Consider the following 18,553-nt stretch of genomic DNA (forward strand, 5'->3'; position numbering starts at 1 on the left):
GTTTCATGAGCCATTACTCCCTGACACCTTTCTTAGGGGTCATGATTGCAGGGCGGGTGAGGGGTTGCAGATTTGAAAGAAGTGGACATATAGAGGAACACAGCCACGGAGCCATCGCTGGAGCTGATCCGTGCTGCTGCTGGGTTACGAAATCCGCGTTAACCTCAGGTCACACGCTTGTTAGAGTCAAAGATTAGAGTCAAATATCATTATCTTCCATTCTCAGCCGCAAAGGTATGTGAAAATGCTTCATCTCCCTGTTGACAGCGATCATATAACAACAATAATAAGTAATTGGATTGCAATTGGATTCAGTCTCACATGTGTATACACACACACACACACACACACACACACTTAAACCCCTCCATGCACTCAGAGTTGATGCGCTGAAGTGAGTTTGATGATAGCTTTTGTAGAAAGTGCTCTCTAGACAAACAGAGTTTATTGTTTTGAGAACAACGCAGTAAAATAAAGAATAAAGCTACTCCGGTCATTTGGAGCGCTCCGCTGATGTATGTGGCAGCCAAGCAGGCTGCGGCAACACAGACGGTCCCCACCGTTTCCGGCTTCCCTCACACCACTTTTTCTCAATTAATTCCCAGTTGAGGCCGGCCAAGAGGTGACCACTCACTTATCATCCAAAGTAAAACCCAGTGTCGAGTGGACACGCATGATTTATGCACTGGAAATGAGAAAGCCCTGTAGCACAATTGCAGATCTAGGGCAAATATACGTCTGAGGATATTCCAGACCATGTTAACCAGGGTTTGTTCCCGCTGAAACCGTTCTGATCGCCTGATGTTTTATGTAAATGTGGCTAATTGTACATAGGTTTGGGGCTCGCAGTGTTTTACAGAGAAGGGCTGCGGTGAGTTGACCTTATTTGATTTAGGGGTCTTGTTTGTTGTGTGCTGTAACTGCTTCTCCAGTTCAGGGACGCGGTTGGTCCTAAGCCTACCCAGAATGACTGGGACAGGGCAACACACACTCACACATTCACTCACACACTCACACCTATGGACACTTTTGAGTCGCACATCCACCTACCAACGTGTGTTTTTGGACCGTGGGAGGAAACCGGTGCACCTGGAGGAAACCCACACGGACACAGGGAGAACACACCAAACATTTAGTAGGTGGATTGGCGACTTGAAAAGTTCCCATAGTGAACGTGTAAGTGTCTGGCGCCCCCACCAGGGTGTGTTCTTGCTTTGCACCCAGTGATTCCGGGTAGGGTCCGAACCCACCGTGTCCCTGAACTGGAGAAGCGGTTACATACACAATGAATGAATGGATAATCATCTTAGGTGCCTAAGACCTTTTTTACTGTATGTAAATGAGCTCTGCTCTGATTGGCTGTTATGTATTGTGTCTTATTAAAGAAGAGGTCCAGGCTCACTCACTTCTACCTTCAGTGTAAATGGGCGGGGCTGAACTCCACTAGGTTGAATGATTATTTATTTGTTTCTCCATTATCTGTAACGGCTTAATCCTAAACAGGGGCATAGTTGGAATCATCAGGTGCAAGGCAAGAACAAACCCTGGACGGGACATTGTCCTCCTTGGTGCAGTAACAGCTTCTTCCCTTTTGGGAAAGCTTTAAACCAAACACATGGAATACTTGGAACATTTCTGTGAAGATTTAATGGCATTCAGCCATTGGAGAAGATTCTGGGTTCTGGATCACAATCTCCACTCCAGCTCACCCCAAAGGTATTGAATTGAGCTACACCCCAGAGAACAGATTCACTGCTGCACAGCCTAATGATGGGGGGTGCCTTTAAGGCTGACACTTGGCATTGACCTGGCATTCATTCATTCATTCATTATCTGTAACCGCTTATCCAATTCAGGGTCGCAGTGGGTCCAGAGCCTACCTGGAATCATTGGGCGCAAGGTGGGAATACACCCTGGAGGGGGCGCCAGTCCTTCACAGGGCAACACACACACACACACATTCATTCACACACTCACTTTTGAGTCACCAATCCACCTACCAACGTGTGTTTTTGGACTGTGGGAGGAAACCTGAGCACCCGGAGGAAACCCGGACACGGGGAGAACACACCAACTCCTCACAGATAGTCACCCGGAGCGGGAATTGAACCCACAACCTCCAGGTCCCTGGAGCTGTGTGACTGCGACACTACCTGCTGCGCCACCGTGCCACCCTACCATAGTGACATTTATATTGTAATTTTCAGTGGACATTATACAAGCTATACATGTCTGTGTCCAGAATGAAACCAGCTACAAACTATGGAACTTACAGTGTGGCTCTCTAAGAGTGGGACTGCAGATACCCGAGGTGCTGTAATGTAAAGCTAGCTGATAGGAAAGATAAAAACCCAGCAAACAAAAATACTATGTTTGTGCTGTTTTCTGTGCTTCGGCTGTATGACACCGCGCTGTAAGCCTTGTGATCGCACTCTGCGCTCGGGAGCTACGAGGAGACAGCACAAGCGAAAAAGCCCACTGTCTCCCTGGGCCATTTCTGCTTTAGTGAAACAAGGCGGATAAAAGCCCTCTGACTCACATTCTCGCAACGGCGCTGGAAGCCTTTCACCACATTGCTTCTGCATGAGAGTGGTTATATTATACATCTCCCTCTATCTGCTCTCTTTCTCTGTCGGACTACACACCGATGACGCGGGTGGTGGCTCTATTCCAGTGCTGGTGTTGTGTGCATTGTGCTGCCTCCTGCAATCCCAGACTTTTGGCATTCAGTTCAAGTCTCACTTCATTCGTTCATTTAAACAGGCTTACTCCATTATTTAGAAAACAAACAACAGCTCCTATTGACACTTAAGGATTTAGAACATTTTAATTTCCATGCAAATTGGAGCTGGGTTCATAGATTGCACACACATACAGTAGATTAGCACACAGTGGAAGGCAGAAAGGGCATGGGCTTGAAGCCTCCGGCCTCTACGGGGGGAGTGTGCACGGAGTATATGAGCGAACGCTGCTGAGATGAACTTGATGTTAATAAATCATAAATACAGAGGCAGAGAAGGGGTAGAGTCAATGTTACTCTAATCAGGAAGAGAAGCGTGCATGTTATGCATGTTCCTCTCCGTTCCTCTTTCCTTTAATGCCTCTCTGATTTCTCCTGGATTCTTAAGAATAGTGTACATCAGCAGTTTTCAATCTCCCCTTATGTGGATTCAAGTGTCTAAGGAGGTTCTTAAATTTGCCTTTAAATCCTCATACATATCTGCACTCTCGCTAATGACACACTGTTAGACCTAGAGCCCTGGGAATAGAGATCATTAGGCTTAAAATCTGAAAAGCTGAGATATCATATCTCTTGTGAAAAACATACCTTTACTCATGAGGTCACTGGTTTCACACCAAACATGAACACACACACACATGGCTCCACCAGTTAAACACGGTAAGAGGTGGATGACGTGTATCTAAACCATTATCATAGCCTCATTCCTCTAGATGAGTGTATGATTTCACATTCAGATGGAATCAAAAAGGACAGTCTCAGGAAATGTACAAACCATTTTTCTGAGCTGTATTATCTAAAAATTATTAATTACAACTAGGGCTGGGCAATAATTCAATATCAACATATATCGCAATTTAAAATGTTGCAATAACAATAATGTGATTTTTAAATGCACTTTCAATATCTCAACATACATTATGTACATCACCCGTTGATTACAGGGCTCTGCCCAGTTCACTGCACTCAATTTTAAAGTTTAAAAATATTAATATTGGTATTAAGGGCGGCATGGTGGCGCAGCAGGTAGTGTCGCAGTCACACAGCTCCAGGGACCTGGAGGTTGTGGGTTCGATTCCCGCTCCGGGTGATTGTCTGTGAGGAGTTGGTGTGTTCTCCCTGTGTCTGCGTGGGTTTCCTCCGGTTTCCTCCCACAGTCCAAAAACACACGTTGGTAGGTGGATTGGCGACTCAAAAGTGTCCATAGGTGTGAGTGAATGAATGTGTGTGTGTCTGTGTTGCCCTGTGAAGGACTGGCGCCCCCTCCAGGGTGTATTCCTGCCTTGCGCCCAATGATTCCAGGTAGGCTCTGGACCCACTGCAACCCTGAACTGGATAAGCGCTTACAGATAATGAATGAATATTGGTATTAATATAGTAGCTTATAAAGATTAACATTGACAAAGCCAAGAGGTTTATTTTTGAGGGTGATTGTATTTTTGAGGGTTCTTGTTTGTTCTGAGCAGTTTTTCTGTGGATTTTATATTGTTTATATCAATATCGGAATCGAAATTTAGAAACATATCATGACATAAGTTTTGGCCCTATCACCCAGCCCTAATAACAACATTGAGAAACACTGATGCTGATGTTCAGGCACATTCCAGCTAATTACCATTTATGTTTAGCATTTTGCAAGTTTATCCACATTTCTACATAACAGTGTGTCACGTAAGTGAAGTCTGTTGGACATCACCCAGCACTGTTCAGGCTGAGAGTGTGATGCAAAAATACCGTGGCTGTTGGGCTACATTTGGGGAAAACGCAGTAAGTTTGGTGTGTAATCCACATTAATGATCGTTTCGCGTTTAGCTGGCTTTGATGCAAGCAGCCTGTCTCACTGTACACACTTGAAAGGAATTCTGTGTAGAAGTTATAAACCTGCTCGAAATGCTATATTTGTTAGAATGGTCTTTAGCCCAGCGAGTTGTGTTTTGATTCGCTGATGAGAGCTAAAAAGAGAGTGCTTTAATAGGTTATCTGCACTTGGGCTTCGTTTATCGCCTCTGGGGACGCTATGGAAACGTTTCTACTCTCAGCAGTGAAGTTTCTCCTGACTGATTGCTGATGACTTTTTTAGGGCACAGACAAACAAACTTGTTTATTTATTCAAAACTGCAATGCAAATGTATTTCTCTCTTCTTCTCTTCTGGCTGGGCCTGTCTCACACCCCTTCATATCTCTCTCTCTCTCTCTTTCTCTCTCTCTCTCCCTCCCACATATACACACATATATATACACACACACACATATATATATATATATATATATATATATATATCTCCCTCAAGCCTCTCTCTCCCTCTTTCCCTCTATCCCCCTCTCCACTCTCCCTCTCTCCGGAGAAGAGATAATACCCTCATCAGCAAATGTACGTGATTATCTCACAGGACTGCTGATTCTTTATCTATTTTTTGTCATCAGTGTGACAGAAATAGGACAGCCCCCTGAGTGCCATGGAGATCATGGCCCGCCCGTGTAGGTTTGTGTCTGGCCTTTTCAAATTTAATATTCAAAACACCACCACCTACGGCTTCATAAACTTCCTTTAAATGACCTAGATGAGTCGCTGTGTATAGTAATGAAAATCATGGTAAGATTCAAAACCTGATTCACTTTATTTGGAAAGTTATTTGGAAAGCAGATGATCACTTTACATTCTGTGTTTTACAGAAATGACTTTCTAACATTGTAGAACTGCCCTGAACAGCAGATTACAGGCTCGGATATGTATTTGCTATTAGAATAAATAACCTAAAACTGTTCTTAAAATCACACTTAAAACAAGAATATTGCATTATTACATGAAGGATTATATGTGTTTGGGGGCAGTGCGCAGTGGATATATGGTGTTACTGAGATAAGGATTACTGTACTATGTCATTTAGGAACATGGTTGTTTGACATGGCTAATGCATTTCTTTTAAGCATTTTCCCTATTAACATTATACCTGTTCAATATAATAGATCATTGTCCACAGGTGGGAGTGACGGAGTGAGTGTGTGAAAATATCCACAGGTGTGAGTGACAGGGTGAGTGTGTGACATTGTCCACAGGTGTGAGTGACAGGGTGAGTATGTGAAATTGTTCCAGGGCGAGTGTGTAAAAATGTCCACAGGTGTGAGTGACGGAGTGAGTGTGTGAAATGTCCACAGGTGTGAGTGACAGGGTGAGTGTGTGACATTGTCCACAGGTGTGAGTGACAGGGTGAGTATGTGAAATTGTCCACAGGTGTGAGTGACAGGGTGAGTGTGTGAAAATGTCCACAGGTGTGAGTGACAGGGTGAGTGTGTGACATTGTCCACAGGTGTGAGTGACAGGGTGAGTATGTGAAATTGTCCCAGGGCGAGTGTGTAAAAATGTCCACAGGTGTGAGTGACGGAGTGAGTGTGTGAAATGTCCACAGGTGTGAGTGACAGGGGGAGTGTGTGAAAATGTCCACAGGTGTGAGTGACAGGGTGAGTGTGTGACATTGTCCACAGGTGTGAGTGACAGGGTGAGTATGTGAAATTGTCCCAGGGCGAGTGTGTAAAAATGTCCACAGGTGTGAGTGACGGAGTGAGTGTGTGAAATGTCCACAGGTGTGAGTGACAGGGGGAGTGTGTGAAATTGTCCACAGGTGTGAGTGACGGAGTGAGTGTGTGAAATGTCCACAGGTGTGAGTGACAGGGTGAGTGTGTGAAATTGTCCCAGGGTGAGTGTGTGAAAATATCCACAGGTGTGAGTGACGGAGTGAGTGTGTGAAATGTCCACAGGTGTGAGTGACAGGGTGAGTGTGTGAAAATATCCACAGGTGTGAGTGACGGAGTGAGTGTGTGAAAATGTCCACAGGTGTGAGTGACAGGGGGAGTGTGTGAAATTGTCCCAGGGTGAGTGTGTGAAAATGTCCACAGGTGTGAGTGTGTGAAAATGTCCACAGATGTGAGTGACGGATTGAGTGTGTGAAAATGTCCACAGGTGTGAGTGACAGGGTGAGTGTGTGAAAATATCCAAAGCTGTGAGTGACAGGGGGAGTGTGTGAAATTGTCCCAGGGTGAGTGTGTGAAAATGTCCACAGGTGTGAGTGAGCGAGTGTGTGAAAATGTCCACAGGTGTGAGTGACAGAGTGAGTGTGTGAAATTGTTCACAGGTGTGAGTGACAGAGTGAGTGTGTGAAATTGTCCACAGGTGTGAGTGACAGGGTGAGTGTGTGAAAATATCCACAGGTGTGAGTGAGGGAGTGAGTGTGTGAAAATGTCCACAGGTGTGAGTGACAGAGTGAGTGTGTGAAAATGTCCACAGGTGTGAGTGACAGAGTGAGTGTGTAAAATTGTTCACAGGTGTGAGTGACGGAGTGAGTGTGTGAAAATGTCCACAGGTGTGAGTGACAGGGTGAGTGTGTGAAATTGTCCACAGGTGTGAGTGACAGGTTGCGTGTGTGAATTTGTCCACAGGTGTGAGTGACAGGGTGAGTGTGTGAAATTGTCCACAGGTGTGAGTGACAGGGTGAGTGTGTGAAATTGTCCACAGGTGTGAGTGACAGGGTGAGTGTGTGAAAATGTCCACAGGTGTGAGTGACGGAGTGAGTGTGTGAAAATGTCCACAGGTGTGAGTGACAGGGTGAGTGTGTGAAATTGTCCCAGGGTGAGTGTGTGAAAATGTCCACAGGTGTGAGTGACAGAGTGAGTGTGTGAAATTGTCCACAGGTGTGAGTGACAGAGTGAGTGTGTGAAATTGTCCACAGGTGTGAGTGACGGAGTGAGTGTGTGAAATGTCCACAGGTGTGAGTGACAGGGTGAGTGTGTGAAATTGTCCCAGGGTGAGTGTGTGAAAATATCCACAAGTGTGAGTGACGGAGTGAGTGTGTGAAAATGTCCACAGGTGTGAGTGACAGGGGGAGTGTGTGAAATTGTCCACAGGTGTGAGTGACAGGGTGAGTGTGTGACATTGTCCACAGGTGTGAGTGACAGGGTGAGTGTGTGAAAATGTCCACAGGTGTGAGTGACAGGGTGAGTGTGTGACATTGTCCACAGGTGTGAGTGACAGGGTGAGTGTGTGACATTGTCCACAGGTGTGAGTGACAGGGTGAGTGTGTGAAATTGTCCACAGGTGTGAGTGTCAGGGTGAGTGTGTGACATTGTCCACAGGTGTGAGTGACAGGGTGAGTGTGTGACATTGTCCACAGGTGTGAGTTACAGGGTGAGTGTGTGAAATTGTCCACAGGTGTGAGTGACAGGGTGAGTGTGTGAAATAGTCCACAGGTGTGAGTGACAGGGTGAGTGTGTGAAATTGTCCACAGGTGTGAGTGACAGGGTGAGTGTGTGAAAATGTCCACAGGTGTGAGTGACAGGGTGAGTGTGTGAAATTGTCCACAGGTGTGAGTGACAGGGTGAGTGTGTGAAATTGTCCACAGGTGTGAGTGACAGGGTGAGTGTGTGAAATTGTCCACAGGTGTGAGTGACAGGGTGAGTGTGTGACATTGTCCACAGGTGTGAGTGACAGGGTGAGTATGTGAAATTGTCCACAGGTGTGAGTGACAGGGTGAGTGTGTGAAATTGTCCACAGGTGTGAGTGACAGAGTGAGTGTGTGAAATTGTTCACAGGTGTGAGTGACAGAGTGAGTGTGTGAAATTGTCCACAGGTGTGAGTGACAGGGTGAGTGTGTGAAAATATCCACAGGTGTGAGTGAGGGAGTGAGTGTGTGAAAATGTCCACAGGTGTGAGTGACAGAGTGAGTGTGTGAAAATGTCCACAGGTGTGAGTGACAGAGTGAGTGTGTAAAATTGTTCACAGGTGTGAGTGACAGGGTGAGTGTGTGAAAATGTCCACAGGTGTGAGTGACAGGGTGAGTGTGTGAAATTGTCCACAGGTGTGAGTGACAGGTTGCGTGTGTGAATTTGTCCACAGGTGTGAGTGACAGGGTGAGTGTGTGAAATTGTCCACAGGTGTGAGTGACAGGGTGAGTGTGTGAAATTGTCCACAGGTGTGAGTGACAGGGTGAGTGTGTGAAAATGTCCACAGGTGTGAGTGACGGAGTGAGTGTGTGAAAATGTCCACAGGTGTGAGTGACAGGGTGAGTGTGTGAAATTGTCCCAGGGTGAGTGTGTGAAAATGTCCACAGGTGTGAGTGACAGAGTGAGTGTGTGAAATTGTCCACAGGTGTGAGTGACAGAGTGAGTGTGTGAAATTGTCCACAGGTGTGAGTGACGGAGTGAGTGTGTGAAATGTCCACAGGTGTGAGTGACAGGGTGAGTGTGTGAAATTGTCCCAGGGTGAGTGTGTGAAAATATCCACAAGTGTGAGTGACGGAGTGAGTGTGTGAAAATGTCCACAGGTGTGAGTGACAGGGGGAGTGTGTGAAATTGTCCCAGGGTGAGTGTGTGAAAATGTCCACAGGTGTGAGTGACAGAGTGAGTGTGTGAAAATGTCCACAGGTGTGAGTGACAGGGTGAGTGTGTGACATTGTCCACAGGTGTGAGTGACAGGGTGAGTGTGTGACATTGTCCACAGGTGTGAGTGACAGGGTGAGTGTGTGAAATTGTCCACAGGTGTGAGTGTCAGGGTGAGTGTGTGACATTGTCCACAGGTGTGAGTGACAGGGTGAGTGTGTGACATTGTCCACAGGTGTGAGTTACAGGGTGAGTGTGTGAAATTGTCCACAGGTGTGAGTGACAGGGTGAGTGTGTGAAATAGTCCACAGGTGTGAGTGACAGGGTGAGTGTGTGAAATTGTCCACAGGTGTGAGTGACAGGGTGAGTGTGTGAAAATGTCCACAGGTGTGAGTGACAGGGTGAGTGTGTGAAATTGTCCACAGGTGTGAGTGACAGGGTGAGTGTGTGAAATTGTCCACAGGTGTGAGTGACAGGGTGAGTGTGTGAAATTGTCCACAGGTGTGAGTGACAGGGTGAGTGTGTGACATTGTCCACAGGTGTGAGTGACAGGGTGAGTGTGTGAAATTGTCCACAGGTGTGAGTGACAGGGTGAGTGTGTGAAAATGTCCACAGGTGTGAGTGACAGGGTGAGTGTGTGAAATTGTCCACAGGTGTGAGTGACAGGGTGAGTGTGTGAAATTGTCCACAGGTGTGAGTGACAGGGTGAGTGTGTGAAATTGTCCACAGGTGTGAGTGACAGGGTGAGTGTGTGACATTGTCCACAGGTGTGAGTGACAGGGTGAGTATGTGAAATTGTCCACAGGTGTGAGTGACAGGGTGAGTGTGTGAAATTGTCCACAGGTGTGAGTTTGTGCTGATGACCCACTACAACAGCTTTTACAGAAGAAGCAAGGACGAACGAACAAACAAACGAATGAATGAACAAATAAGTGACTGACTGAATGAATGAATGAATGAATGTTCTATTTAAAGCCTTTTTTTGACAACATTTATTTGCGGCCATGTTTGTGAGCTTAAAAAGGTAAAGCTGCTGAATGCTAAATAGACAAACGCACATGAGTATTATTCAAGGCCAAGGCTGGATGTTATGCGCTGAAGCAGTTTCTGATCATTGTACGCTGAATTTAGACTTACACTGCCTCTGCTGGTTGTTTTGATTGTTTTCTTGGACCTTCCACTGTCATCTCGTTCTCATTTCTGGCAGCGTGAACAGACATTAGGGCTAGACCAAAGTCATTTATTTTTCCGCAGAATCATCTGTTTCCTGCAGCGTCTGATTCATTCATCCCGGATGCTGTTTATCTAAGCTGCTGCCCTGGCTGAGCCCACCACTCTGGCAGTAAGTCTGCCACTTCTGCCCCTGTAGGAAAACAAAAGTTGAATGAATTGGAATGCGTTAATAAAAAAGGAGCCCTGGCCTGTCTGGCTCATATATATTCCCCACACACCTGATAGTGTCTTCCCTTTCCTCGCCAGGGCCGGGAGTACATTATCTTACAAGATCAAGCGTAACAATGAAGGCAAATTGACCATAGGCCAACACTAGTAATTGGAAGGTGTTTCAAGGGTCAAGCCTTAAATGTATGGGATCTTCAGTTTTACAAAACCTTGCAAGATTAAGTGTGACAATGAAGGCAAATTGACCATAATCATAAGCTAGTAATTTAAAGGTCTGTGAAGGGTCAGACTAAATTGATAGAACTTACAATTTTTACAGAAGGTTGCACTGCTTAACTGGAGCCAGGGCTTTCGTTTAGCAGGGAAGGAAAAGGAGAAGCAGATTTTAGACGAAAGTCGTTTCTTTGAACAAATCAGATAACCACCGGGGCATGAGACTTGCGTAGTGAACACCAATCAGATTCACTCCATTCAGTTCCATAACCGAGGTAACAGCATATTCAGACACTGTTGCAGATATAATAATGGCTAGAACCCAGAGCAGACACACTGCAGTTCAGACACAGCAACAGTATGTAGATGCACTGCCTCGCTCACACTTCAGGGACAGAGTATCGTCTTGGGAGCTCATTTTTGCCTCGCACTCTCTTTGCATTTTGTCAGTTCTATTTTTCTGCTTTTCCCAATCCTTCTTAAGTCGGCCCGTGTAGACACTTTTGACAGAAATACACAGCCTAAATAAATGATACGAGCTCAATATTTGCAGAAGGACAGCTCTGCTCTCTCTGCACCACTATATTTCTAGAATTTTCAGGTTGGTCAATAATATTCCTTACATGTGTACTGCAGTATTTTGATAGGACCGTATACCAAATGTCCACGCAAGGCATCAAACACATCAAGCAATATGCGGACCGGTGCTGGTCCAGCACTATACTGACTCCATTGATCGATCCTCCAGGCTAAAGTGCTTTCATGATACTTAGCTTTCCATTCTTTTAGAGCTGAGCTAGTCCACTGTGAATATCTCATGTCCCACACATGGGATTCAACTCATTCTGTATGTCAGGTAGTTCCCAGAAGAGGACACCCTACCTATATTAAGGCTGGATCCCTCATCTCTGTGAAAATCAATCAGTCAATAGGAGGGACAGCACCTGGTTTACATCAAAGAAGAGCTCTGCAAGCGCTATGAGGGAGAAGAATGTATATAAGTCTGGGGTTAATCTGACCTGGCCAGCATTCCTGAATCGCACATTATATTAAAGACTGGTTAAATCCTACGGTGGCTGAGAAAGCCCCACGCACTGCAAGTTCAGAAGCTCGATTCAAGTTCAGACGAGGAATGCATCTGAAACGCTGCAAATCCAGGAAATGAACCATAACACAATGAAATGAAATGGTGATTAGAAGAAGTGAACATACAGCCCTAGGGTGTTGGGTCGCCACCCTCAGTGCCTGTGGAGAATTTTGGGGGTTAGGTGCCTTGGCAATGAATCAATGGCACTGCAGCTGAGGATGTTTTTGTCAGTTGTGGGGCTCAAACCGGCCAACTTCCAGTACCAAGCCCACTTCTCTAACCATTAGGCCACGGCTGCCCCACAGCAATTGGTTCACTTCTGTTGTGAACTTGTATCAACTTGTAATGCATCTGTGTTATATGTGATGAATGTGTTTTGTGATTTTCATTCATTCATTCATTCATTATCTGTAACCCTTATCCAGTTCAGGGTCACGGTGGGTCCAGAGCCTACCTGGAATCATTGGGCGCAAGGCAGGAACACACCCTGGAGGGGGCGCCAGTCCTTCACAGGGCAACACACACTCACACATTCACTCACACCTACGGACACTTTTGAGTCACCAATCCACTTACCAACGTGTGTTTTCTTTGGACTGTGGGAGGAAACCAGAGCACCCGGAGGAAACCCACACAGACACAGGGAGAACACACCAACTCCTCACAGACATTCACCCAGAGCGGGAATCGAACCCACAACCTCCAGGACCCTGGAGCTGTGAGACTGCGACACTACCTGCTGCACCACCGTGCCGCCCTCTTTTGTGATTTTGCAGCTTGAATTTAATTTGTAGTCCATATGAATCCATTTCCTTTCCACTGCTCTCTCATAACCCTAGTAGAGAACACAGTTCCACTGTTCCAGAACCCATCCAACTCAAGCTTAAGTTGTCCCGTTCACTCGACTTGGCTCCTCTCTCATGCAATCACATGCTATGTGTGTGTGTGTGGAGGATTATCTCTGAAATCAGGATGCAGAGTTAGCTCTGTGCAGGTTTTGGCTTAAAGTGTTTCTTGATGGAGTCGCTACAGTAGCAAAGTGACAAGGCCTTGTTCTAATACATTAAACAAAGCATCGTCTCTTTGTTAATGCAACAGATCGGAAAGCTGGAGGAGGAGTGAGCTCACGTTGTCAGGGAGGTCCGAAGAACACGGCTAATTCTTGCGTGTATGACATTTATGAATTTGGAATACAGATCGGTGTGTGTGTGTTTAAGGCCCTGTAGGGGGAACTGCAGTAGGAAGTTATCTCTCCGACTCTAATGAGTCTTGAACAGAAATTCATAACTCAAACCCGAACGGAGTCAGTTTGAATACTGCTCCTGTTCACTTTATTAGTGAAGAAGTTGCTGGTGATTAACAAGAAAGGGAAAAAGAAGATGAGTTCAGCTGGTCCTGAATAAGAGAGGAACACCTGTGCGTGGTATTATTTTTGCCAGCCCTCTCAGCCTCGGCTTATTATCTCCCCACCGCTTCTTCTCCGTAATTACATAATGATCCTTCATACTGCACAGGAGAAATACCTTCGCAATGTCTCGCATTCAGGCCCCCTGTTGTGCTGTGGAATGAAATCCATTTGAGAATCAGCCTCCTTTTTGTCCGATGGTAAATGAAGGAACTGAACGGGAGGCTCTGAGCAGCTCATTTGAATAATTGAGTGTGTGGCGGCGGCGGCAGACGGGCGGTGAAGACGGCGGATGATGTGAAGCAATTAGACTGGACAAACAGTGCAGCGCTGCTGTCCCACCAGGGGGGGCTCTTCTCTCTTGCTCTCAATGCCTCCTAATTGCCATTGCTATCCATTCTTTTGCTTCCACTGCAGCGGCACACGCCCTTGCTCCATCCGGCCCCTACACTGCAAGGGGGCTTTCAGTGTGACAATGAGCATTTTAACCGTTTTAACAGTGTCTGAAGATCCCAGCAAGAAACCTAGCTCTGTTATTATCAACACACACACAAAAAGGAAACATAGAAGGTTTAACATTAATATTTATGGATTCGGCAGAGGCTCTGGAGCAATGTACAGGGCTCTCCTTTTTTTTTGCCTCTTAACGAATGTAGGCTGACATAGGGTTAGGAGTCTTGCCCAAGGACTCTTATTGGTGTGCCTCAGTGTGAGTGAATGCAACTCAACCCCTACATAGAACATATATTACACCAATCTTACATATTTGCATATTTTACAAGTTTGAGTACTTGTATAATATAATAGCCACACCCATCGCTACTGTAATGCTCCTCCCAGCCAAGGGTGGTGCCATCCCAATATAAGGACCCCAGTGCAACATGCTGGGTTCAGTGGAGCCACAACCCTCCCCCACAACCCCAGAGCCCCCTCTTCTCCACCCCTCCTCTGCTACCTTCTTCTTCTCTCCTCTGGAGCACAAGCAGCTGTCTGCTGCTTCTCGGCAGCTGCTAAGAAGTCCAGGAAACGTCACAAGTGCATTCTCAAGTGTGGGCATGTAGTAGTCTGAGAGAGAGAGAGAGACTGATTAGTGAAGCTTTGTGTATCAGGAGAGCATAAGAAGGAGAAGAAAAGGCAGACATGTCAGGAATAATGTGGCGCTCTTTTTACCTGTCCGTCTATCTAATGCCATCAGTGAGAGGAAATGCATGTGTTGCCATTCTATGGTTGAGACTTTGATTAGACACGGCAGGACGCATGTCACCTGAGGTTGATGAGCTGTGGTGTGTGTGTGTGTGTGTGTGTGTGTGTGGCAGGGGAAACGTTTGACAGCAAGTGCACACAGCCATACGGCAGCATGTGTGGTTCTTTCTGACTGAAGCGCTCCACATCCTCTCAGTGCCGTGATTGACAGGTTGGCCTCAGGGCTCTGTCTCTGTCACTGCTGTTTGTCAAAGATGCTCCTGTGGGACTCGAATATCATCCAATTATTAACAGCCCCTCTCTCTCTCTCTCTTTCTCTCTCTCTTTTTTTTCTCCCACGCATCCTCCCAGGCTGTTTGAGCATTCCAAAACATTATGGAGGCTTATGAAAGAGAAAGGCCTGTATTTTGACACTAATTGGCTAGTTTTTACCGACACAATGTACCATTAGTGCATGTTTGGTATCCAGTATGAACCTGTTAGAATAATGCATTAACTAACCTTGTTGACACTTAATATTTCAAACAGCTGCCAGTTGGTGGCGTAAACACACTAAATGCACTGTTTAAAGTTCGCCTATCTCTGTCTCTCTCTTCCTGTATCAGTTTTACAATTCCAAGCATTTAAAGCGACGAAACAATGAAAACAAACCAGTTAACACTAAGAGAATGACTTAATGTTATTTTGAGTCTGTCATCAGTTTCCACGACAGGCACACACTACAAGCTCATTCTTTACCATTCATTCATTATCTGTAACTGCTTATCCAGTTCAGTGTCGCGGTGGGTCCAGAGCCTACCTGGAATCATTGGGCGCAAGGCATGAACACACCCTGGACACACGTCCTTCACAGGGCAACACATACACTCACATTCACACCTAAGGACACTTTTGAGTCGCCAATCCACCTGCCAACGTGTATTTTTGGACTGTGGGAGGAAACGGGAGCACCTGGAGGAAACCCACGTGGACACAGGGAGAACACACCAACTCCTCACAGACAGTCACCCGGAGCGGGAATCAATCCCACAACCTCCAGGCCTCTAGAGCTGTGTGACTGCGACACTACCTGCTGCACCACCGTGCCACCCCCATTCTTTACCAGGAATAACTAGTTTAGGAAACACTACATACAGAAATATAGCTGCTTATTTACAGCTTATTTAAAGTTGTTATTTGCTATTACAGTGCTGAGATACACAGCTATCAAATTAAAAACCTAAGGAAGCCAGTCAATTGATGAATGCCTGTATTTTTGGTGATAAGCCTCATTGGCTTGGTTGCCCGAGTGGCCAGTCAGTGCTAAATATATATATTCATCTAGCCACGCCCCTGACAGGGCAAGGGTGCTTGCGGTGTGTACGTTTTTCTTCTAATATTTTAGTATTTGTGATCACAGAATGACAGATAATGTATAAGAACGGTTTGCCTGGGTGTGAAAGGTTTCATTCAGTCAGTAAGGCACTTCTAAAGGTTGCATTGTTGACTTTAATGCTGAGGATGATGGCGGATGTGCACGGACAATAGGGCTGGGAAAATAACCCTTTTTATAGGAATCACAATGCGAAAAGGTGTTATTTTCACATTACAAGAACTGTATTTTTTTTATCAAGAACACTCTTAACACTCTTAACAAATTCTACATTGGGACTTTTAGCTTATATAACAAAGATCACAGGCAACCAAATATTTAAATGTGTACATGAGAGTCTGGCATTATATATTTAGGCCTCAAAATTAATGCCAGATCTTGGTCTCCTTGGTTATAAATACACAGCTCTACCTTACTTCTTGCAATTTAAATTGCAATGATAATATTGGTCATAATTAGATATTTTTCCCAAACCAGTAAGTCCTAGTGAACACCATTGTTTTGTATAAAAGTTATGGAAGTTACAATAAAATAGGAATTCTGTTATACATTTTCATCCATCCATCCATTATTCGTAAGCGCTTAACCAATTCAGGGTCGCGGTGGGTCCAGAGCCTACCTGGAATCATTGGGCGCAAGGCAGGAATACACCCTGGAGGGGGCGCCAGTCCTTCACAATGCAACACACACACACACATTTACACCTACGGACACTTTTGAGTCACCAATCCACCTACCAACGTGTGTTTTTGGACTGTGGGAAGAAACCCATGCGGACAGTGGGAGAACACATCAACTCCTCACAGACAGTCACCCGGAGGAAACCCACACAGACACAGGGAGAACACACCAACTCCTCACAGACAGTCACCCGGAGCGGGACTCGAGCTGTGTGACTGTGACACTCTCTGCTGCAACACCGTATACATTTACATTTACACCCATATACATTTTCATGTCTTTTTAATTTTTTTAAACTGTTGTATGTTTTTTTTGTTCCAAAAAAACCTGGAAAAACACAAGCAATTCCATTACATATCCTGATGTTTTATTGTCATATTTTACCATATGCCCATAACCCCTGTCTCGCTTTGTCTCCCCTACAGTGCTGCGGGATGATTTCAGACAGAATCCCCAGGACGTGGTGGTTGCAGTGGGAGAATCAGCCACACTGGAGTGCCAGCCTCCTCGAGGCCACCCTGAGCCCACCACCTTCTGGAGGAAAGATAAAGCTCGGCTCGACCTCAAAGACGACAGGATTACCGTGAGTGCTACATCCTTCTCACCTGAACAACAGAGCTGTTCAACCCTTAGGCTTTATTCACATCTCTAACAGTCTGCAGCCTGTTATTTTCACAGCATTCTTAACATGAACTTGGGATTCAGCACAGAATGCTTTGTAAAAATTGTGCATGACATGTTGTCTGAAGTGTAATCCCTCCACGTCTTGGCTGTCGCACAGATCCGAGGTGGAAAACTGACCATATCCAACACCAGAAAGAGTGATGGAGGGATGTATGTGTGTGTAGCGACCAACATGGTGGGGGAGAGGGAGAGTGAGATGGCTCAACTCTCTGTGTTTGGTAAGGAATAAGTAAAATGTTATTTAGTGAACAGTGATGTTATTGATCCTGGAGGGGGATTTTGCATAAATGGCACTGGACATAGTGTACAGTTTTAAAAATAGATGCATATTTATGCACAGTACATACAGTACAAAGCCATCAGCACAAAAACATATATACAGTGGAACCTCTACTAACGAACGTCTAAACTAACGAACTTTCCAAGATATGAACCGGGCATTTGAATACTTTTTGCCTCCACCAACGAAACATGACTCTAGAAACGAACCCGAGCCTCCGCCGAGCCGGCGGCTGGAAATGACCACTGAATCCAATAGGCGAGTCTCCCAGCACCCAGACTTGAGTGAGCTTTTAAGATTAGCAAATTGTAGTTTTAGCAATTTAGCATTAGTGTAAATAGCAGACATCGAAACTCGTGCTAAGTTAAGCCGTATCTACGCTTCGTCTCCCCACATTCACCCGCCTACTCTCCGTTATTCCACCCACCCGCCACCTCCTGTCATACAGCCAGCGCCTGTGTTACTCCTCCACACAGTCGTCACGTCTTCAAGGTAGCGATGTGTAACTATGTTACTGTTACCACTGTATTTCTTTTTTATTTTTAGTAACGCTACATGTATTTTTTTTACTAATTTGAGAGTGTTGTAAACATATATCAGTGCAACAAGGGTGACTTTCGGGGTGGGGGCTGGAACACATTAATTGCTTTTCCATTATTTTAAATGAGGAAAACTGACTCGAGAAACGAACTTTTCTACTTACGAACCAGGTCACGGAACAGATCAAGTTCGTAGGTAGAGGTTCCACTGTATATTAATAATAATAAATCCTAGAATTCAAAATGAATAGCAATGATGTGAAAAATCATGAATTGATTTGATGAACTGGCAATGGCAAATTAAGGGTTTGAATCAATTGTACCCAACAATAGCTAAAAATCAAAATAAACATGTAGTGTTTCATAAAGAATCTAAGTTGTAAACAGGTCAGTCTGTGCTTTTGCATTCAAGCCATTATTATTTTTAATTGTCGTCAAGTTTAATCCAACTCCTGGCGACCACATGGATAGTGCTTTTCCAGGATATGCTGTCTTCTGTTAGGGTCTTCAAGCTTCTTAAAGGCTTGCTCTTGATGATTCCACTGCTTGTCTTTATCCAGCTTGCTGCCAACTGTCTCC

General features: G+C 45.3%; 1 protein-coding gene across 5 annotated transcripts in view; it reads left to right on the forward strand.

Annotated features, from left to right (window-relative positions):
- LOC136675270 (roundabout homolog 2-like) overlaps nucleotides 1–18,553 on the forward strand; it is a 127,808-nt gene that overhangs the window by 59,198 nt on the left and 50,057 nt on the right. For all 5 annotated transcript variants that reach the window (XM_066651745.1, XM_066651749.1, XM_066651746.1 and 2 more), the window contains exons 3-4: nucleotides 16,897–17,054; nucleotides 17,253–17,373. In XM_066651745.1, coding sequence (XP_066507842.1) covers nucleotides 16,897–17,054; nucleotides 17,253–17,373 — 279 coding nt within the window. The remainder of the gene's footprint in view (nucleotides 1–16,896; nucleotides 17,055–17,252; nucleotides 17,374–18,553) is intronic.

Source organism: Hoplias malabaricus, chromosome 18 (genome assembly GCF_029633855.1).
Source record: "Hoplias malabaricus isolate fHopMal1 chromosome 18, fHopMal1.hap1, whole genome shotgun sequence".
Lineage (NCBI taxonomy): Eukaryota > Metazoa > Chordata > Actinopteri > Characiformes > Erythrinidae > Hoplias > Hoplias malabaricus.